We start from the raw sequence: 23,308 nt of genomic DNA on the forward strand, positions 1-23,308 counted from the left end.
TGCTCTAATTGCCTTCTGCTCTGTTTTAAGACAAGAGAAAACCTATACCATTTCATGTATCTGCTTTTGTTGATGGCTCCCAAGCCATGCCTTCCAGCTCCAACATCCCTAAGCCCCCTGGTTCATATCATCAGATACCCATGGGGCATTCCTACTCAAATTACACATGTTTAATGTTAAATGCAATTTCGTCTTTTCTCTCCAGATTATTACTGTTTTGAATTCCCTTATCTCCTAGCCTGCATGGCTTATATTTTTGGACTTCTCATTTCCTTTTTTTTTTTTTTTTTTAATTTAAACCAGTAGTCATAAATTCTATCATGTTACTCAAGGTTTTCCTTTGACTTTTCTTATCCAATGTTATTTACCATGGCCCCTTTGAAAATTCTTCTTTTCCAGCCCAGTCTGACCTTTTGTGCTATTTCTTGAATGCCATATTAATTCTGTCTTCTAGGTATATTTGTTCTCCATGTTTGGCCCCTACATTTATATCATTACACAGTAATGAACCCTGTACTTTCTTCTGGTCTAAACTCTTTCATGATGCTCCAGCTTACAATCACTGTCCACGAAATCCTTTTAATTCTCTGACTGTATAAGGCACCTTTAGCCTGGACCATCCAACCTGGCCCTTAGGCTTCATAGAATTCTTGAGTCTCAAACTGGTTATATCAAACTAGAAGATATATATCAAGCAGCTTTCCCATTTGTGTTACCAGGTTCAGTGCTGCTGGGATTCAAACTGAGTATGTCAAAGAAGCCTCTCAAGCTGCTTATTGTATAATACAAGGCACACTTCAGGTGCACAACTGTCTGTAAACTAAGTCAAGGAAAATAAGACTTGGACATTTGCAGTGTCACTCTAATTATACTAGAGACAAGGGGACAACAAGGACTTCTCATTTTTCTGTTTCAGGGCAACCGATACAGAATGAACTATACCATTGATGGATAGTCCTTAACACACATAGCAACAGCCCACTAGTAGCAATCATGTGTCGAGTACACTGTATGTCCAAAGCTTACTTACATCTCTGTTATTCTCACAGCCTTACAGGATAGGCATTATTAACCCATGTCACAGATGAAGAATCAGATTCTGGAAGAAGTTAGGCAACTTAATGTGACCACCCTGAGACAATCAGTAAATGGCAGAACTGAGGTGTAGCCAAATATAAATAAAAAACTTGTAAACTATTCCTTACGCATTCCTGCCCAGCTACTGGGAAATGGATACTTGTGATAACACCTCAGATCATTCCACAGAAGTTAAGCTTGAGAGTGGGACTTTTATTTATAGATACTTCTGCACACATGCACGTATGCACAGCTCCCCCATACCCACACTGGTGCCAAAGATAAAGGTTTCTTGATTTTTTTTTGTTGTTGTTGTTAACAAACAAAAGCCACTCCCCATGTATTTGAGATGATCTGGCTTTGTACATGTTCTTTGTATCTTTTGCTGAAAATGCCCCAGCTCCATCATTTCCTTGTCATTTACATACCTGGCCTACTTAAGGAATATGAATAAAATCAACCACTCATAGCTTGAAGAAGGGGTAACAGCATGGCTTCAAGTCCCGAGGAAACTGACTCTTACTAGATGTCCATCCTGGCTCATGTTCATACACTGGGCCATTAAAAAGCCTATCTTCCTTTCCATGCATGGGATTTTGCTTGCCAGATCCCATTAGTGCTAATGGGTCATTTTCCTTCCATCACCCCAAGGATCAAAAGGAGAAACTGCATCTTTGATGAAGTGCTAATGCTACCTAGGGCTCAGGACACTTAAAGGTTTCCTTTGTTCTCATCCTATGGCAACCTACCTGGGGACTTGAGACCACAATCTGGTATGTGAAGAGGTTATAAAGACCTTATTAAGTGGTGCTGCTAAGTGCAGCTTCAGTGATGAAAATGAGAATGAGTCCCCTACTTATAAAGCCAAACTCCTCTACCTTGGTATGTTTGAGGCTTGTACCCTGTGCTGCTTGAATAAATATTTTCTACTCTTTAACAACACAAGGGAGAGATTATTACTTCTCTTCAATAAGCTTTAAAAAGATATTCAGGCAAATAGGTGTGCTAATAGGAAAAAGTAGGGCATAGCAGGAAATGGGGAAAGGAAGTAAGTGCATTTTAGAATTGGCTCTCGCCCTGTGTTACCTTATCATTCTTCTTTCTTTCCAGATTCTTTTTTACTATAACCTCCATCCATCAGTTAGCTGATACTATTTATTGAGGGCTCACTGTGCTTATATCCCAGTACTAGGCACTATGGGAGAATCTAAAATGAATAAAGACATAATGTCTGTCCTCCAGGACGTTACAATCAAAAAGAGAAAGATTGATTATCAAATAGGGTAGCATCCTATACAAAATTTTCAGTATTAAGTTCTACATCTAAAAAACCTGAAGCGGTGCCAAGAATTCTTTGTTCAGCTAACTCCCTACTGTTCTCTAATAGTACATTCATTAGGCCCAAAGGAGAGCTGAAAGTTCCTAACAAATTTAGTTCAACAAATGAATATAGGGAGCACTTCCTTGTATTGATATTTGACATGTTAACAGAGTAAATCTCAGTCCACAGTATCATAAGTGCAAGAAAGTTAACTTTCTGTATTTTTCTATCCCCTTGGTTTCTATTTTGAGCTCCGGTTCTTTGCGTTAGTGAAAGTATAATCTCAGGCAATTTTAATTTCCTTATTTCCCTGGGATTATGTCTAGATTACTTGAAGGTGAGGGACTTTCATTGTACCAATCTTTTGGAAGGTAGGGAGAGAGAGGTTGCACAGAATCTGGCCTCAGATACTCTCTCTTCATAGCTCAGGTGCTCACTGAATGGTTACGCAGCATCTTCATTCTTGTGTGCATGACCGTCTCAGGCCAGCCCTTTTCTGCTTGTTCTGTGCCACTCTGGGAATTTTGTTGCTTCCACACCACAGTGGAATGTGGGAAGATCTGTAAGGCTAAGCTCCCAGCATGTCTAAATCTACCAGGAAGCTCTTTCTTCTCCAGGATCTCACTGCTACCTCTGGGTTCTCTTGAGGAAATGCATACAAATCAACATTACTTTCCTCAACCTACCCGAGGATTTGACTTCCACCAGGACTCAAGCCTCAGAGAGAAGCACTATGCTCTCTTTTTGGCAATGACTCTGTTCACAATTCTCCACTTTTGTCTCCTGCTTGACCACATGAGGGGTAGGAAAGCTTTACTTTTCTCATGTAATTGTCTACATATTCTATCCATTTCACTCCTCAAAGAGCCTTGGATGTTAAGGGTCAAATACATGAAGATAATTTTATGTCTTTGATTTTTTGATGTGTATTCCTTCTCCGATGCAAGTAAAATACTATCACTTGAAATTTAAGTGAGAGGAAAGACTAAGGAGAGAAAGAAAATATGGAAGGAAATCAAATATTTCAATAATAATATCCCATTTCAGAACAAAGACATGTGATCCTTTAATATTAAGAATGATGGTTAATAGTCAACACATGTTTTATTTTATTTAAGAGGAGGGTAAAGCCAACACATCCAGTACCTTCAATACATATTATGCAGGATCAGTGGCATCTTAGTCTAATACTTAGAACTTTAGTTAGCAGGTCAGGGATCTAAATTCTCAGTTTTTATGGCCAAACGACTTTAAGTGAGCACAATGTATTTATCAGTACAGTCCAGGAATGTTCTATCTGTTGTTTGATTTTTACCCTACTTATGTCTATTAGTTGAGCTTGTCTGTTTGGGGGGTGCTGGAAGAATCCACAAGGTTTCTAGGTCAGAGACCAAGGACTTTGTTACTTATGACTCAACAAATAGCATGAGCATCAGGATATATGCCTGTTCTTCTTGATCCCAGGGTCTATTAAAAAACATACAAAGGGGTAAAGATAAACATTAGGAACATAGGAGCTTTGTATTACAGTGGGAGAAGGTATCAGGTGGCATGATCATTAGATAAAATGGTTAATGTGAGAGAGAAAATTCAAATGGCAATGCGAAGTCAGAGAAGTGAGTAGTTAAATAGAATATGTTGTTAGGACTTGTAAACAGGAGTAGTGTATTATGGAATCTGGGGGTCACCCTCCTTACATTCTGTATTGATTAAGTATTTATACTAGAGTCAATTATATCTATTCCATGCTATCCAGATATGGTGAATAATCCTTTTTTTTTTTTAATTTTTATGGCCACACCTGTGGCATATGAAAGTTACTGGGCCAGGGATTGACTCTGAACCACAGCTGTAATTCATTGCAGTGGGCCAGAGATTGAACCCGTGCCTCCACAGTGACCTCAGCCACTACAGTCAGATTCTTAAACCACTGCACCACAGGAGGAACTCCCAGATATAGTGAACAAACTTTAATAGAATGTAAACAGACTCAAACTTGGATTGCAATCTCTTTTTTAAATAATAGTTCATAAAGTTGGGAAACTCAAACTTGGAGACATGAAGATGACAAAGCAGAGCAAAGCGATCCACCAGAAGTACTCCACTCTGCTGTATAGTAGAAATTGACAGAACACTGTAAATCAACTATAACGGAAAAATAAAAATCATACAAACTTTAAAAAATATAGCAATGATAAAAATTAGATATTTTTAATAGCATATTAAAAAAAGTGATCCACCAGAAACTATTAAAAAAATTGGGAAAATTGATAACTTGTTAACAGATCCCAGGGCAGCATAAAGAATTCGGAGTGGTACCTTTACCTAAAAATTAAATTTTTGAGAAGGGATGTAATATTTAGGCATACATAGCCTACCCTGGGAGTTAGTGAATAAGATATGTGCAAGCAAGGATAAGAGGTTTAAGCACACTAGATAAGGCAATTTTAGACATTAGACATTTAGAATTTGTTGCACTTCTAGTTAACAAAAAGGCCTAGAATTCTCAATTCAGAAGGTAGATTTGATAACAGTACCACCTACTAATATCTACTATGTATTTTCATTTTGGTAGATACTTTCTATTATTTTATCTCATTTAATTCTCACACACCCCTATGGGATAGGCTTTATATTTCCCATTTTAGAAATGAGGTTACTATTGATCAGAGAAACTAAAAAAAAAAAAAAAAAAAGCTCACAGCCAAAGAGTTGGTAAGTAAATTGACTCAGATTTTAATTCAGGGAGCACTTCATGGCCCGTGTTCCTTCCATTTGTCCCTATGATATTGAACTCAGTTCTCTGTGGAGATAGCTTCTAGAAATTTCTTCCAGTGCATAGTATTATTCTAGCACTTACGTTGTTTTGTGTTTTTAAGAAAATACCTCATTATAAATTTATTTTGAAAATTAATTTAATGAAGTGTAAACTTCACTCTTATTTTTGTGTGTCTTACTATTCTTTAAAGTCAATGACAAGTTACTTTTGTGACCAAAATTTTTATCTTCCCACAGGTGACTTGTATATAGGAGGAGTGGCCAAAGAAACATACAAATCCTTGCCAAAACTTGTCCATGCCAAGGAGGGCTTTCAAGGCTGCCTGGCATCAGTTGATTTAAATGGACGACTTCCGGACCTCATCTCAGATGCTCTTTTCTGCAATGGACAGATAGAGAGAGGATGTGAAGGTACAAGATCTTTGTTATCACATACTAAATAATTCTAATTCCACCTATAAATGAGAACAAATCTCTCTGGCCAGCAAAATTTTCATTTCTGACAATTAGCCAACTCCATCACTTAGAGCTTAAAAATATGCATTCATGCTTTCAACTCGTCATCCTCAAAATCTTAGATTTTTCTGAACTGTTTGTAAACCTACATTAATAGCTGATATAAAACAGGAGCTTTATCTATGGATCTTGTTATTTTCTTCTTTGATTTCTATAGTTCACCTCATTAGTGTGTTAATCGATTCTGCAATGCTCGCTGTATAGCATTAAATAGATCCTCCACTTAGACTAGAAAAACATATTTACTTCAGCAAATGTTAATCAGTTTGAGCCTCTTTTTTGAAATCTACATTCAGTGCATATAACAAGACAATACCATTTAGATACCCATTCTCAAATCACTATTTGGTTTATGTCTACCTGGCAACAAGAGTGTCTCTCGTGCATTATCAGTTTGTTTTAGCAAAAATTGGTTTCTTCTATTACCCAAAGCTAATATTCCATACTTCAAAAATGCGCTCAAGTACCTTTCTGTTCTTTCGTGTTCTCTATCAGACTAAGATCTGTAGGAGTACTTTTTGATTGCTACTTTCATTTTAGATAATTTTCACTTCAACACCTCAGATTATTTGAGCCAATTCTCCCTCCATAAATGCAATTTAATCACATTATCTTGAATTTCGTAGCTCTGAATGTATTGCTGCTTCTCCTTTAATGTTGAATACAGTTTGGGCCATTTTGAAAATTCTAAATTCATAAGGAAATTTCATATTGGAAAAATGAAGAAAGACATGTGAATTCCTATCCCCCAGGAAATTATGAATCATTTCTTCTTAGCCAAAATAATGCTATTGGATTTAGCAGTTACCCAAGTACAGGGAAATTTTTTATTTGAAATACCCTTTTTCTCTTTGCAACATATATTTCCCTGAAAAGTAAACTGAAATTCAAATCATGTTTTAATTATGCCAGAGGAAATGGTTATTTAATGGAAATCTTTGTTAAATTCATTTTCACATTTTTGCCACATCCATTTTCTTTATTTCAAATTTCAGTATAATATACTTTATAAAACAAAGAGACACTATGTGTTTTCTCCTTTACCAATTAAACAAAAGCAACAAAATTGCTAGGTGAATTAATTCTTTCAAGTAGATGGATACAAATTGTGGGACATAACTTTGATTCTTAGAGGTGATCTTCTAAGCGAGAATGCATGTATTTTTAAGGTAACACAAACTCTTTTGAAAACATTTTTCAAAAGTAGGCCTTTCTGCAAGTTGCTAGGTGACTTCTCACCTACAAGAAACAGTGGGGAGCAGACAGACAGGTTCACAGCTAAACCCTCACAAGATAGAAAACCAAACACTCACATGACCTCCCGCCACTGGCATGTGATGTGAGTGGGTGAGTGGAAGGGAAAACTAATGAGAAGTATACTGAGAAAGCATATTTACAGAAATAAAATTTGGTGTTATTTTCCAACATAACCTAATAAATAGTTTGGTTAAGATGGTTAGATTGTACACCTTCTTGTGTAATCTTCAACCACTGTTTGGATATCTGAAATCATTCGGTAGATTATGACTAGTTTGTTTTAATATATGAGCTTTAATCATTCTCACCCTCTTTTACCCCCCTTTTCTTTATTTTTAGACTGTTGCCATGCTCCTGCCTTTCTGCTTTGACACTTCTCTGATTTTTTTCATTCCAACATCAAGATTAACAACTTTTAATTTATGATCATTTATTATGATCAATCATTTACATCCTCTGTAGTTCCTAGGAAGAATCTCAGATGTACCCAAAATAGGTGTAATTGATGAGATGCACATATCTTTAGGATTAATGATCAACTTCTAGATACTCAATGATTTATTTCTCTATAAAGATTGTTTTCTCATGGGATTTTGAGTTCAAATCACATTGGAGTCACTTAGCTTATGTGTTAATTGAAAACTATGTACAGGTGACATTGTTAAATGATATCTTGTCCAGATATCTCCACCATTTCTACCTAACAAGACTAAATCTCTAAGCCATTTTTATATAAAAGTCATTGGTGGGAGTTCCTGTTGTGGCTCAGCGGTAACAAATCCGACCTAAAATCCATGAGGATGTGATGGCCTCACTCAGTGGGTTAAGGATCTGGTGTTGCTGTGAGCCGTGGTATAGGTCACAGACAAGGCTTGAATCTGGCATTGCTGTGGCTGTGGTGTAGGCTGGCAGCTGTAGTTCTGATTTGACCCCTAGCCTGGGAAAATCCTTACAGTGCGTGTGTGGCCCTAAAAAAGCAAAAAGAGCAAAAGCCAAAAAAAAAAAAAAAAAAAAATCCGTTGGTTTTTCAATAATCATTTGCTGTCTTTTATTTTTACCTATTTCAGTGAGTAGTAGCTGATTTTATTTACACATTGTTAGGTAGCAGAAGGAGTTTACCTTGTCCTAGTCCCTTTGAATTAATGTTCTCAACTTTAACCAATATCAGAATCACCTGGAGAATTGTTAAAACCCATGCACTGGACACCACACCCAAGGATTCTGAATCATCAGATCTGGGATGGGTCTCTAGAACTTACATTTCTATCAAGTTCCTGAATGATGCTGATGTTTTTGGTCTGACACCAGACTTTGAAAATTACTGCATGGAGTAGCATTGCCCTGCTTGAGTAAGAGAAAATAGAGACTGGCAATCCACCAGTAATATGGCTCAGTTAGGGTCAAAACTGAGTTAAGATGTCTCCTGTACATGATGTCTGAAAAAAAGATTAATTTAGACACTTGCATAGACTTATAACATTCAGCCCTAGAACTGCATTATAAACAACAGAAATACTTCATTATTAAAGCTGCCATTGCTTAAGCACTGGTAAGTTTATATATGCAATTTCATTTAATTCTCAAAAGTCTGTGAATTAGGTATCATTGAAATTTTTAGAGGAGTAAATTGAATCTTAGAGAGTAAGGTCACATAGCAAGTAGTAGATGATGGAAGGTTTGAAGCCAAGTTTGTCTTACTTAGAATCCTAGGCATGCAATTATTTTCTTCACTTGTTTCTTTGGTTTCCAGAAATTATTGTTTTTACCTTCACTTTACTTTCCTTTTCAAACATATCCTTATTTTTAACCACTTAATACAAATATCCTTGTGGTTTGATCCTAATTTTATTCAGTGATAAAATAAGAAGAACATTACATAACAAAAGGGAAAAATAAATTCAGGGCTTTGTCTTGTACAAATGCGTGTCGATGTTTAAATATTGTTCTAGAAGGTGAGTATTTTGAAAAATATGATTTGTCAGGCATAGGCATGCATTCTCTTGTAATGCCTCAATATATAAAGACTCGTGATAATGAAAAAAATAATAAAGCATATCTTTATAGTCACATAAAGGCTTGGCAGGCACTCAGAGTGGTTGCTCTACAGTGTGGGCAGGTTAATATTTAGGGTTGCAGGTTTACCATTTTTAGAGTTTAACATTGTTTTGCCATTGTATTTCTGATAATTTTTGGAAAAAACAAAAAGAAAATGTGGCTCTTCATCAGATCTTGCTCCTGCTCTTCCCTTCTGCTGAGCAAGTCAGGGGAACAGTGTCCTTTGAGGACACAGCCCCTGACCTAGGCTGAGCTTGTGCTACTTCCTGCTTATCCCACGAAGGAACTGGAAGAGTCTCTCTCTCTCTTTTTTTTTTTTTTTAATAAACATTAATTGTTTTAGGTCTCAATGCCAAAGAATAAAGACCATTATATCACAGATTGGAAGAACAATAAAAACTGAGCAATATGGTTCTTAGTTCTTTGCAATAGGTGAGCAAAAGTATTATATCTTTTCAGGTCTCCCAGTTCTAGGTGGTTATTATTATTATTAAAAACAACTATTTTTTTGTTATTACTATACAAGTTACTATTATTATTATGTAATTAGTAGTTACAGTATTATGGTTTTCCAAATTTGTGAAAATGCTTGCAGGTGAGCTTCTTATTATTCCATAGCTTCTTATGATATTCTTATTATTCCATAGCTTCTTATGAAGCATACCATGACTGAGAAATTTGTAATAAAAATGTGATTGTTAGGAGGATGTTTAAAAAGACATCTTATAAAAACGTCAATGTGTACAAAATCTAATTACAGATAATTTTCATTTACTCACTAGAGCAGTTACCTCAAAGACTTTCAGTGCTAACAGCATCTAATTAGTCTGGTGTCTGTTTTTGTATTTTCATAAAACCTAAAATTGTGTTTATTAGAAAATATCTTCCATTTATGCTCTAACGGTATGGGGTAGGTGCTGTTCCTTTTCCACCCTTCCCTGAGATAGCCCTCACTAGTGAGGTTCTACTCAAATATTCGCAGGGCAGTTTATAAGAGTTGAAGACAGTTCCAAAGGTAGAGAAAATATAGATGTAACTCTCAGATCTGTAAGCAGTCTATACCCAATCTGGTAAAAGCAAAGATAAATGCTCCGTGTTGCAGTCTTGTACAGGAATTTTCTTTATGGGGAATTATATTGCCATTTGGTTCTTCCATCCTTTACTTTTTCTTTCATCCACTCCAAGTGATACATACATTTTGATAGTTTGGTGTCACTGTAAGGTCCAAATGTCAGCAGAGAATGGCTGGCATTACAGTTCTAAACCTCAATTGCAATAGCAAGATAAAAGACCTAGAGGGAAAAAAAATAGTAAGGGATAATTGGTCTGCTAATGACCATAGTCTACAGTGTATCTGCACGTGACAAGTGGGGCTGCATGCTTCAGTTCAGCAATACAGTCACTTTGGTAATGCATTCATATCTATCCAAGAGAGGAAAAAATACCAAAGCCCTTAATTTTCCTTCATTACATGCCATCAGCTCAATTAACCATTATATAAATGCATATATAGTGAAATTCTAATAAATAATCGCTTTCTCATTTTTTGGCTTCTCTTAAGATTTATGGCTGTTAGTTATTAATTTGTTTGCTCTACATAGCATTTCTCTTCCCCGTTACAGCAGCATGCTTTTTTTGAATCTGAACGTTCTTCTTTGTTTGCCTCATTTTCAGTATTGCTTACTAACATTTAATATATTTTGCTTTTTTTTTATTTTGCTGACAAAGTTGCATTGATGAAAGCTGACTTGCAAGGTAGATAGCCCTGTGTGTATAAAACAAGACTGAAACCCCATAATAACCCAGTGGAAACCTCAAAATAACATTTTTTACATTTTTGCAGTCACCGTGATTTGGATGCAGACTTAATTTTTCCCCTCTTGAACATTGTGGAAGAAAACTTAGTAGCTTAGTTTGTATAAAGGCTTTCAGTCTTGAATATGTTTGTATAGTGATTACCTTCAGTGCTTTGATCATCTTTCTTTGTTTTTCAGTGTTCTAGTTATGATTCTTTAGAAATAGACTAGCATTCTTTTTACTTGTATGTTAAGTGGGGGCATGTCATTTTAAACAGAGTTTTTAATTTTATGTTTAATTGCATGAAATTGTTAAAGCATGTGAATTGATACTTGCCAACATACCTATCCAAAACACCCAACAATCATAACTTTATTCATAGTTTGTGCAAGAAAACTTTTAGAAACTTGTATGGCATTTTTGCATAACTCTCTTCAGTTATTTTGCCAATCTTTATCTCAGTTTCATGAAGTTATAATCTCCATTTCTCATGGTGTCTCTACCCATTGGTCACAAGTTAAGGAGATCCATGCATTTTTCTAAAATCCAAACAGTGATAGAGAATTGTTGATGATAATGAGATTACCTGCTACTGTGATCATACTAGAAGCTATGTGCTTGCTTTTACTATTTGTTGGTTTAGTTTACTAGTATAATGCATTTAGTACTATATTTAAAACTTCAGAAAACCTTCATATCACAGCTTCTCTGTTCCTAATTCAGGTGTGTGAACTAGAATTAGTTTGGTCGTGTGATTTGAGGTGTTGGCAACTACTCTGTGTGACCTAGCTCATGTATAAAACACTTTTGGATTTTTTTTAAAGAACCCAAGTTTCTTTTGGATTGTTTTACAGGGCCCAGCACAACCTGCCAGGAGGACTCATGTTCCAATCAAGGTGTGTGCTTGCAGCAGTGGGATGGCTTCAGCTGTGACTGTAGTATGACTTCCTTCAGTGGGCCACTCTGCAATGACCGTAAGTACCTCTCGGAATGTGGACTGATGCTTGTCGTTGCTTCCAGCCACTGTCTGATACCTCGGGACTAAAGCTGGGAGTCTTTATATTATCCATGAATAAGTTAAATGGTCCTAACCATGAGAAACATTTGGTTCTACAGAAAGAAACTTTTGAAATACTAAATCGTCAGTCAAGGATGCCATTAGCCAAAAGTTATGATGATAGTGATTCTTGGGTCTTCAGCTATGTGTTGTAATTTTTTCTAATTGTTCATGGCGACTTGGTTAAAAAAATTTTTTTTTTCATTTCCTATATATGGTACTTCTTCCCTAGTCTTTGAAAGAGACTTCATGTTGCTTTCTATTAAGTAATATTTGATTTCATAAGATTTTATCTTGAGGGCTGGATTTTTAGTGAATGTTGACAGTTCTCACTATGTTTTTCTCTGTAACTTTTCAAGCCCATACTGCCTCTGTGTTAAAACACACACACACAATGTTTAAACTTTGCCCTTCAATTGCTCTCCATTATATCTCAGCCACTTGTGTTTTTTCCCTTTACTCTCACAGAGAAACAGCATTCACATTATATTATGGGATGTCTGTGAGTGCCTAATTTACATGTTGGCTGTGTGGATTTTGAGACCAAATTAACTGGTGTAGGATGAAGTTCTGTTTAACTTTCAAATAGTTAATGCTTTAAAAATTGCATCAAAATGATAAAAATGTTTCCTATAAAACATTGCATTCCATACTATTGAGGAACTCTATCTGACAAGGCCTTCCGATTGTAAAATAGAGTATATGCTTACTTTGCAAATGCTACAACATTTAAGAAGAAGCTAGAGAATGGTGGAATAAATGAGGTGGTTGGAAGTTTGGGCTTCCAGGCAAAGGCTGGGATTGAGTTTGGATTTAAAGAAAGACTAGAGTTTGTTCATCCTGACTCTAGTCTATTTGAGACTCCATTCACATCAGTAGATAGCTATATCACAGTGTTGAAGCTGGGGTCAAATTGAAATACACTATTGAACTGAGTTGTTGCAGCCTAGTGCTATATTACAGTTCCCTAGCAATCTTCAGGTTTCCTATCCAAAATATTGACTATAGGAAGAAAAATCAACTAATACAAAAAATAAATAGTACTTGGAAACAGCTCATAAGGATTGTAGCACCATAGAAAGAAGAGTATTTAGTCTTCATTCCTACCAATGACCTCTTCCATAGAATTACAGGAAACTGAAGCAAGAAATATGTATTCAAACCATCACACATTTGCAAACACTATTTTTGAAAATCACATCACACGTACAAGCATTAAGCCCCATTTGTAGTTACATAAATAACCTTAAATAAAGACTTCATGCATATTTCTATGTACATAAAGCAAAGAACCTACATATCCTTTTAATAAAGGTATGTATCTGTGTATATAGAATAGTAACTTCCTACAGTTGCTCCTGCCCAATAGAAAATACAGAAAATAACATGAACTTATTTTCAAGGACAAATTGGAAGACTGGTAATTTATTATGATTATGTCAAATTTTTAATCCTGAATATGAACCTGACAGATGTAGCTAAGAGGTGTTTTATTTTTTTACTTTTTTTTTTTTTTTGCATGAAATGAGTTTTCATTTTGCTAAAGAACTTTCTCTGCCAAACCTAGAGTCTAATTTCTCTGTTTTACAAAACAGTTGTTATTTGGATGTGTCGGATTGTGTATCCTCATATACTGGTTAAGTAGAAAGGATATAAGTTTCTGTATGTATTTGCTAGACATTTCATAAAGGAACATCAAGATCCTACCTTAAGTATCATGCTGTCTTCAAATCATTTTTACAGAAAATGATTTGAAGGCTGCTCTCAAGTGCTAGTAGTGGTGATGACAATGATAAGGCTGTTTGTTATTTCCTTGTAAATAAGGGAACTGTCATTCAATAAATGTTTCTCCTGATATGCCTCTTGCACAAATCAGCATTAAAATTTCTTTGGAGGGCTCTCAGAATGCATGCATTCTGATTAAATCATGACCTCTTCGAAGGTTTTCTGGAAATATGAAATAGTTTTCTGGTTTGTATGTTGGCATTTTGGTGGTGGGGATATATTGGTACTGATCAATACTTAAAAGCAAATCTCATTTTCGTATCAATTCTAATTTGTAGAAGGTACAATAGTAATGGTTATCTTGAAGACGTGCAGTTGATATGGCAAGAGAAGTAGAATGCCATATTTTCTTCACTTTTTAAACTGATCAAAATAAACCTTATCTCTGCATCTCACTGTTTTTCTGTAAGTTTCACAAGTGTAATTACTGCGATTTCTGGGATTTTAACGAAGTCCTTTTTTGTGTAGAGGTTGACTTTTTTTTTAATGAAGCCATTTAAGTAAGACATTTCATTTCTTAATGAAATTTTCTTCTCCAGCTTAGATATTTACCCAGAAATTCTGTGGTTGCAGGCTTCAACCACATAGAAAAAAAAGGGGGGGGGAAATAGAAATAAAACTTTTTTTAAAAGGAAAGAGCACATCACCCTGCAAATGAGATTTCCCCCATCCCCCACCACATGCCCATCCCCTCATAGACCTTCTAAATGTCATCTCTCTGACAAGTTTCATAGAGCGAGTTAGAGCAACGAGAAAAATTTATTTTTTTTTTAGCCTGGAGACATAATTAACAATGGGAAGATGGGAATACGTTTTCCCTTGTAAGTGTAATATTGGATAAATCACACTAATTAATAAATGAACTTAAAAGAATCTTTCAAAAGAGGCACTTAGCCAAAGTGATGCAAAGTGATGCCAAAAGCTATTTTTAAAGAAAAGTGTTAAACTCTTTCTGCCCTGGAAAGTTGCGATTTAGGAAAGTTGCCATCAAAATGACCTAACCATTGACAACAATAATTGCTCTGAGAGTGTGTGTATGTGTGTATGTAGGTTGGTGTAGTGTTAGTAACTCCTCAGTTCTTCCATACACATACACACACACACACACACACACACACACACACACACACAGGGCCCATGTTTTAGGTCCCCAATATAATTTTTCTGGCTCCTTATAGCAATCAGCTTGTTGAGTTTCCTCCTTCTTACCCCTCCCTCATCCAGTCCATCCCATGCCTCCATACCAGTTCTGTGCTTTTTCCTTTTGTCCCTAGTTTAAATATCACCACCTCTTCCTGTTTCTCCTAACCAGCAGCAATGTTTTCCCTCCTCTGACCTATAGAACTTTCATTATGCTCTTTTACAAGCCATCACTTTCTACCTTATAGTTACATATGCTTGTTCATATATCCCTATAAGAATTACGCTTCTCTCAGGGACAATATTCCTTTTACTTTTTGATTCATAGGCCCAATGTTTTGTACCTGACGTTGCCTATAATTGGTGGTAATAATAACTCCCTAAATCAATGTTGACTTCATGCGTGCATCTTGCGTAAGGATTTCTAGTACATCCTCAGTGGTCTATAGTACTCTCCACATTCACCAGTTTGTAGTTCATGAACCTCCAGGGTCTGACCCCAGCTTTCGTTTTCATTCTTATCTATTGCAGAACCTTGTCCATATAGCATGTTACTGCCAATTAACTTACTTATTGCTTTCTGAACAATGTTACACTTTCCCAATTTCCTCACCATTGCTTATGCTAATCTCTCCTGGGGAATGCGCTCATTCTACCTAGGAAACATTCCTTTCACTGTATCTGCTTGAAGAAATATAATTTCATTACTTGATTTCCACTTAAGCTGTTTCATCCCATGGAAGTGTCCCAGGTCCTCTGACCTGGGCCTGCCTTTCCTTGTCTGAAATCTTAGAGCAAATATTTTTGTACTTACCACTTGGATTTATGAACTTTCTCCTGGATGCAACTACTTACTGAGTGTATCCTGCTACCTGCCAGGTCTGTGCTCAGAGTTTACATTTGTTATAGTAAATCTGCCTACCACCTGTTCATGTTTGCGCATGCGCGCACACACATACACACACACACACACACACACACACACACACACACACACACACACACCCCATCCTCAAACCACTGTGCTTTGATAATCCTTTTCCACTTTGACTCTGTGGTCCAGAATAGAATGTAACCACATTAGCTAATTTAATGTCAGGTTGGGGAAGATGAATATGGCTATGATCACATGGAAAATAGAGAACATAATAACGTTGTCACATTGCATTACTGTAGAAATGTCATGTGCCAAATTACAGTTCAGCTTCAATGGTGTCTGTTACCATAAGGGATTAATACATCATAGTGCTGTTATTTTGGTGCTAGAAGGATGTGGGCACTGCCCTTAAAAGACTATTTTCAGAATTCTAAACTTTGCCTGAAGAAAATCTTCCGGGTAGGAATTTATCATATCTTTTGTATGACAATTAGAATTGTTCATTGAAATAAGGATGAAATAATTTGACTCTGACTTGTTACCGTGGCATTTAAAAATATCTTCAGTTTTGTGTCTCACCTTCTTTTGTTGTTTGTAAAGAGAATCCAATATCCAGTATCTGAGCATCAATATCAGAACTACTAGAAATGAATCATAACATACATAAAAATAACTTGAATCAAAGTAATATTATTTCTGTCTCCTGTAGAGCTGCCAGTAGTATTAAGCTATGAGATGATTTACTACTGAGGCTGTTTATGGCTGAATAAAATTTAGCAATTAGCTATGTCCATAACGAGATCCTCATTGTATGATGAATCTTATTAACCTTGAATCGTTCAAGCCTTTCTAAAAGGCAGACCTTGAGTTGTTTAAAGCAATTCATAAGTGATATTTACTGATAATGCTTTAGAAAAACTATCTAGGGTCAGACCTGTCTTAGGTTAAACCATAAAGGATTAAAGCATTGTTCATACTGAGTCAGAAAATGCAATAAAAGACTGAACAGAAAGCATAATGTATGATAGAGAAGTGTACTATATAATAGAAGTGCTATCTTCTGCTATTTTATATAAATTTATCTTTGTTCTTCTGGTTGGTAATAGACATCATAAAAGTAAATGCATAAAAGGAAGCATTAGTCTCTTTTCACGTTGCAATTGGGTAGTCAAATGACAGTTTTAAGCTGTATCTATATAAGAAAATTTAAGTGGGAAGAAAAACCCCGAAACGGTGGGGTGTAGAGTATTGCTGTATTTGAATTATTGAGATTAGTCCCCAGTATTTTTCAGCAGCTGAATGATCCATGATTCTAAGAAGCTTTTTGCACTGTGTAACTGGTGTCAATTTGGCCCCAGATGTCAAAAAAGGAAGCCCAATTGATTTTTTTTCCCTCTGCTAGTTCCCTCTAATTTTTCTGGCTTGCTTAAAAATTAGACTGTGTGAGGAGTTCCTATAGTGGCACAGCGGAAACGAATCTGACTAGGAACCATGAGATTACGGGTTTGATCCCTGGCTTCGCTCAAAGGGTTAAGGATCTGGCATTGCCATGGGCTTTGGTGTAGGCTGCAGACATGGCTCGGATCTGACCTTGCTGTGGCTGCGGCAGAGGCTGGCTGCTACAGCTCCCATTAGACTCCTAGCTTGGGGACCTCCATATGCCGTGGGTGTGGCCCTAAAAGACAAAAAGACAAAAAAAAGTTTGACTGTGTGGACCTTGATTTAGCTCTTGCATTGGTGCTCTTCATTGCAGGGCTTATGGAGAATTGAAGGTGGCCTTGATGTTTACATTATTGTGCTAATACCATCTTATTCCACCAGAACACATCTAGATTGGGGCTCCATTGAGAGAAGGTTTTGCCAGTCATCTTTAATGATCCTTCAGGTGCTTCCATGGTTCCAGTTCTCACTAGACGGTATTTCTGAGAGCTCTATAACTTGAGCCTATGTGTGAATAATTCTCTTCTTGTGTGAGTGCATTTTGCTAAAGTTTCTCACTTTACTGTCTAGCCATAGCAACACAGTGAGGGCGGAACCTAGGCTCGGGTGGGGAGGCTGCCTGAATCTGAGGTGCTTGTTTTTGAAACTGGGGGCCTTTAGGTTACTCTTAGTTTTTACCTGGATTTTACTTCCCCAGAAATGTTGCATTAAAAAAGCCCTTGTGAATGAAATGATTAATCATGGTGAATTCTCAGGATCCTACATGATACTATATAAGTATAAACAATAAATAATTTCATATTCATTTATTATCCTACTGTGGTGCAGAAGGTTAAGAATCCAACTGCAGGAGTTCTCGTTGTGGCTCATCGGTAATAACTCAACTAGTATCCTTGAGGATGCAGTTTCGATCCCTGGTCTCTCACAGTGGGTTAAGGATCTGGTGTTGCTGTGGCTGTGGTATAGACTGGCAGCTGCAGCTCTGATTCGTCCCCTAGCCTGTGAACTTTTGCCTGGGGTGATGCCCTGGAAAAAAAAAAAAAAAAGAATCTGACTGCAGAGGTTTGGGTGGATGTAGAGGGTGCGGGTTCCATCCCTGGCCTGCACGGTGGATTAAAGGATCTGGGATTGCAGCAAATGCAGCTTAGATTCAATCCTTGGCCCAGGAACTTCCATATGCCTTGGGTGTGGCCATTACAAAATAAAATGAAAAGATATGCAAAGAGAGTAAAATGTTAGATAATTTCCAAACATATGGAACCTGATTGTCATGGATATTTTTTAAAAGAAAGGGCATAAGATTAAAGATAATTAGTCTGTGAAATAGACATTTGATTTAAAAAAAGAATAAAATTATTACTGAATTTGGGAGGAAGTGGTTAGATCAGGCCTAAGTTGTTTATACACTTTCTGCACCTGTAGATCTACCTGACTAGTGCATAAAAAGGACTACAAAATATTTTTGAGTAGATGACACCAACATATTTTAATGTAAGTCACATAGTTAATAGGTATTATATGCATGTTGTTCATATGGTATAAACTTTATCTTTTCAATTTTACTAAATATTATTTTTAATTTACAAGTCAGGATATTGAGGCATGGGCAGTTTAAGTAACTTCTCTAGACTGAAATGGCTATTAATCGACACAGAAAGAGTTTGAAAGTAAGTTTGTCTAACTTCAAGCCTGTATTCTTACTTGCACCCACAACTCTTCCCAGAGAGGGGATAGTTTCTGAATTCCCCAGATATAAAAGTCCCTGCAGAAGTTAGTAATGACTGACATTTAATATTGCGGGCTTTTTTTTTTTTTCCCCATTTTCGTCTGACTCCTGATTCTTACATTTAATTTTAAGCATTGTGTTACAGGCAACATGCTCTTCCCCTTAACTGCTCAGTTCTGCTTCCAAATATGAGTTAAAAAGTCATAGCTGTTTAAGACATGCTGTCATTAACTTTCAACTCTATTACAGAAGAGGTACTGATTATGAAAGAGAGATGGGAATTTTGTGTGATGTTTCTGTGACAGCCTGAGTTCCTCAAAAATAATAATTTAATATTTGATAATGAAGTCAGGTAAAATATTTCCCAAGATTCTTTAACTCAAATCAGATTCTCAAGGTATATTAGGGGAAAGGAGGAGCAGAGATTCAGAACTGTGCTGACCACTGTGCGCCAAGTGTTTTATTGTGTTGGTTACATCTCAGTTTTCTCTTTATGCAGTGTTGAGGCAGAAAGGAAAGAAAAATGAAGTTAGAGGTTAGCAGTATGGTCTGTGAAGGTTTTTGGAAGATTCACAGGCATAAGATGAGAGAATATGTGAAGCCCAGACCATGAAAAGTTCCTACAGGATGAGTAGTCAGGACCAAGGGCCCCTTGGGTTTGTAGGGAAGGGACAGCAAGCTTAGGGGAAATGTGCAGTGGCCAGGAAAAAGGTCATGACAAAAATAATGTTGGGCTTTCATTAACAAATATTCTTCTAGTCACAAGGGAAAAAATAAAAGTTACTGTGAAGAAAGTACACCTTGCTCAGTGATCCTTTTTCCTCTGTTAACAAAGCATTCTGTGTCTTTAATGAGATTTACTGTAGCAATTAAAAAGTGTAGGATTCTTTTATGGGGAGGAATTATGGTCTCCTCTGCAGCTCATTGCTGTTATACATGGTTACTTCTCTGGTCACATTCTACAGCAGCATAAAGTACAAGGTGGTTGTTAGCTCTGGGTATTATGGAGTGTATGATTTTAATGACCCTAATGATCTAAATTCACATCTCTCAGAAAAGGGCCTGTAGAGCTGGAGGCTTAATCTCCCCAGGATTTGGTGAGATAGGAAGGTACAAAGGCATTTCTTAACTTGAAATGATTTCAGAATGAAACAAGTTTCATAAAAGGATGAGCTGATATAGAAGGATGTTTAAAAAATGGGTCGTGAACAAGGAGGAGGTTGTGTTTGACGGAGACAGTGGAAACTGTGTTCGCGTAGGTGTGAACGCTTCTTATAAATATATAACATATGACCCTTTAGGGAGAGAAACAGATGGAATATGTAGCGGAAAATAAAGAACACATTTTGCTTGGTTTCTTTACTTGAATGGTACGGGGTATATTTTAATATTTGGCATCTCCTGTTGGGAAGTTTTCAGGGCCTCCTCTGGATTCCAGCAGCTCAGGACAAAACTGACATTGGGAATGGAGCTGGGTAAAAGCATTCCCTTCAAATATGTTTGCCAAACCTCTCCAGGTCATGACTTGATGCATAAATAATCTCAGCCATGTTTCCATGTCAGATCCTTGATGGTCACTCAAATGCCCAGCTATAAGGAATCCAGAACCAAGGATCCGGATTCATGCAATCATCACAACCTCAGAGGAAGGCTGTGTTCTGAATCTGTGGGGTCCATCTTCCATAACATCAATCACCAGTCTGCTCTCACAGGTCCTATTTGGGCAAGTGCTCCATTTTACTAAATTAAAAACAGAGAAGTGTCAGAGAACTATCATTTCCTCTTGGCCGCAGGAGACAACACAGAAGTAATTAAACTGGATTTCGGTGTGTCAGGAACATTCCTTTTATTGACAGTGACAATAATTCTGTAAATCAGAATTTGGGAGAACTTTCAGTGTTGTGGAAGTGCACATGATAAAAACTTAAGGTTCTTAAAATTAAATCTCATGAAGCTAAAATTGATCTATGGAGTACAGTACGAGAGGCTGCTGCCTGTAAAAGTGAAGGCAATTGCTCTTCTGGAATGCAGTGCCTGCAAGCCATATGATGATAATTGTCCTGGTTTCACTTGTTTGATTGATTGTTTGTGTTTTAAACTGAGTCCCTGAAAGCTATAATGGTGTAAAACCAAATAGAATAGGGTCTTCAGTACAAGCTATCCTTTATGGTTTTAGGATTACTTGGAAAATCCTCTTCCTCTAACTCCAATGTTTCCTTTTCTAACATTGCCAGTATGTTTCCCTGACGTTCATTTCCCTAGCATTCTTATACTCTTTTATTCACATTTACGATTCCCCACTATCTTGCTCAGCAAATACAGCTGTCCTTGCCTTATATGCTCAGACATCAGCTCTTTGACACTGACATGTATAGGCACACGCTGGTGTAGTCACTTAATGTTCTCTACTCACCTTCACCTTCACCTCATCCTTTGTCCTCCTCCTCCCTGTCTTTTACTCTGCCTAAGAAAGTTCCGTCCATTGAGATGATGTAGCTCAGATCAAGTTCACTCAGAGTAGGATAGTCTTCTGTTAGTGGGCGATTTATCAGCTTCTGAGTGTCCAAGAGTTAAGTGTCTAACAAGTGTCTTTTTATGTGTGTGTGCCTTTACTTCCCAGCTGTATTTCACATTCCATTTTTCCATTTTTGCTATTGTTTCTCACAGTAAATGCTCAGTAATACTTGAAAATGGTTGTCTTGAAGCCCGTATTAGTTACCTGCTTTTTTAAAAAGACTTTGTGTTTTAAAGAAATTTTAGGTTCACAGCAAGCTAAGAGAATGGTACAGAGGTTTCCCATAGGCCCCCTGTTCCTGCACATGAATTGCTTCCCCCATTATCAACAGCAGAGTAGTAGTTTCGTTCAATTAATGGACCAACATTGACCCATCATAATCACCCAAAGTCACTGAGGTGTGTGCCTGTCCCTACAGTTCTCTAAATAATACATATACACATATCTGGTAGGGATAGTGTATTATATTTTATCATGCTATTATAAATATATTTTCATTGTCTTTATCCATAATGGTAAAGACCCATGTGGAATTAGAGTTATACGTGGCTAGAAAGAAAGTGCTTTGAGTAAGGATGTGTGTGTTAGTTTGTGTGCATGTGCACATACCATGAGAAAGGGATTTTAAAAACCTCACTTTCTATTTTTTTTGAATTCCACTGAAGTCCTGCTTTGTATATTATCACATTAAATCCAACAAATTCTGAGACCTTTAGTTGTTTCAAGATAACAATTTTTTGTTCACTTTACTTTTTTCTCATTAATTAGCTGACACCTGCAGGAATAATCACATCATTATGAAATGCTGCACTGCTTTTTTGATCTTTTCTAACTAAGCTTTACAATTTTGCAATACTAGGGATTTTCCTAGCAATCACATAAGCTCTCTGGGGGGAAAATCATACTATTTCTTCTATAACAGCAAATCACTTGTTTGCCCTGATTTAGCTAGTCCACCAATGTCCTTGAAGAATTTTCTAAATGTGGCCTGTGCAATAGCTCCAGACAAGCCAGGTGCCCATTTTATGTTATATAGATGGAATTCAAAATACTCTTTTTTTTTTCTTTCCATATTAAATATGGTGAAGATAACATTTGTGTATATAACTGTACCAAGTGCAAGAGGCTCACAGCCTTATTGGTCTGGTTCAGTATTTTAGGAGAATTTTCCTGACATCAGCCTAATAGAATGATGAACATTTTCTACTTCCCAATCTATGCAAACCACAGTTGTTCTGCCAAGTTCATGGTCCATAGTGACAGCATCAGAAATAGAACTTGCCTGGTTGTTGGAGAGGTTGAGAAAAAGTATAAAAAGTAAATTCTAGGAAAACTAGAATTCGTCTACCTAAATGAAAAAAGTAGGTAGTAAAATGAATAGGCTGGACTAGATCAGTAGTTCCCATAATGTGGTTTCTGGACCAACAATGTCAATATAACCTGTGAATTAGTTAGAAATGAATGTTCTTACATTCTATACTGCCTGATTAGAAACTGTGGGGTGACACCATGTGAATCTGTATTTTAGGAACCTCTGGATGATTCTATTACACCCCAAATTTGAGAACTATTAGACTAAATGATCTCAAAAGTCATCTTCTTAGTTCCATGCCTTGGATTTAACAAAATCTTTAATGGAGTAAAGGAAATTTGCCTAGATAATTTTTACAAGCAAAGAATCATGACTAGATTTATGAGGTGGTCTCAGTAAAATCTTGGATTTTTCTTTTGTGGTGATTTGAAAAAAAAGCCCCACAAATTTTCATTTTGACTATTAGCCTCTTCAGTTGGCTGGCAATCTTAAAAATGTTTGAAAAGTTCCCATTTAGACTACTCATGCTGTGAAAAATCCAGTTCAAGACAATATTTTCTCTGCAATATGAGGGAAATGACTGAATCCAAATGTATATCCCTCTATTCATATCCTTGGAGTTCTTCAGAATAATGCTCTGGTAATTGGTTTGGAT

The 23,308-nt window shown here is 36.6% G+C and overlaps 1 protein-coding gene across 50 annotated transcripts in view; it reads left to right on the top strand.

Moving 5' to 3' along the window:
• Positions 1-23,308, top strand: part of NRXN1 (neurexin 1) — a 1,114,648-nt gene that overhangs the window by 570,322 nt on the left and 521,018 nt on the right. For 44 of the 50 annotated variants that reach the window (XM_085019302.1, XM_085019323.1, XM_085019307.1 and 41 more), the window contains 2 exons: positions 5,414-5,587; positions 11,656-11,775. In XM_085019302.1, the coding sequence (XP_084875428.1) occupies positions 5,414-5,587; positions 11,656-11,775 (294 nt within the window). Of the gene's footprint in view, positions 1-5,413; positions 5,588-10,732; positions 10,760-11,655; positions 11,776-23,308 lie in introns of all 50 variants that reach the window. The other 6 variants (XM_021088237.2, XM_085019301.1, XM_085019303.1 and 3 more) reach the window with 1 other exon arrangement.

Source organism: Sus scrofa, chromosome 3 (assembly GCF_054392235.1).
Source record: "Sus scrofa isolate SSC_HxYL_T2T_F1_AM1 chromosome 3, Sscrofa_HxYL_maternal_Yorkshire_Landrace_v2.0, whole genome shotgun sequence".
NCBI classification, from domain to species: domain Eukaryota; kingdom Metazoa; phylum Chordata; class Mammalia; order Artiodactyla; family Suidae; genus Sus; species Sus scrofa.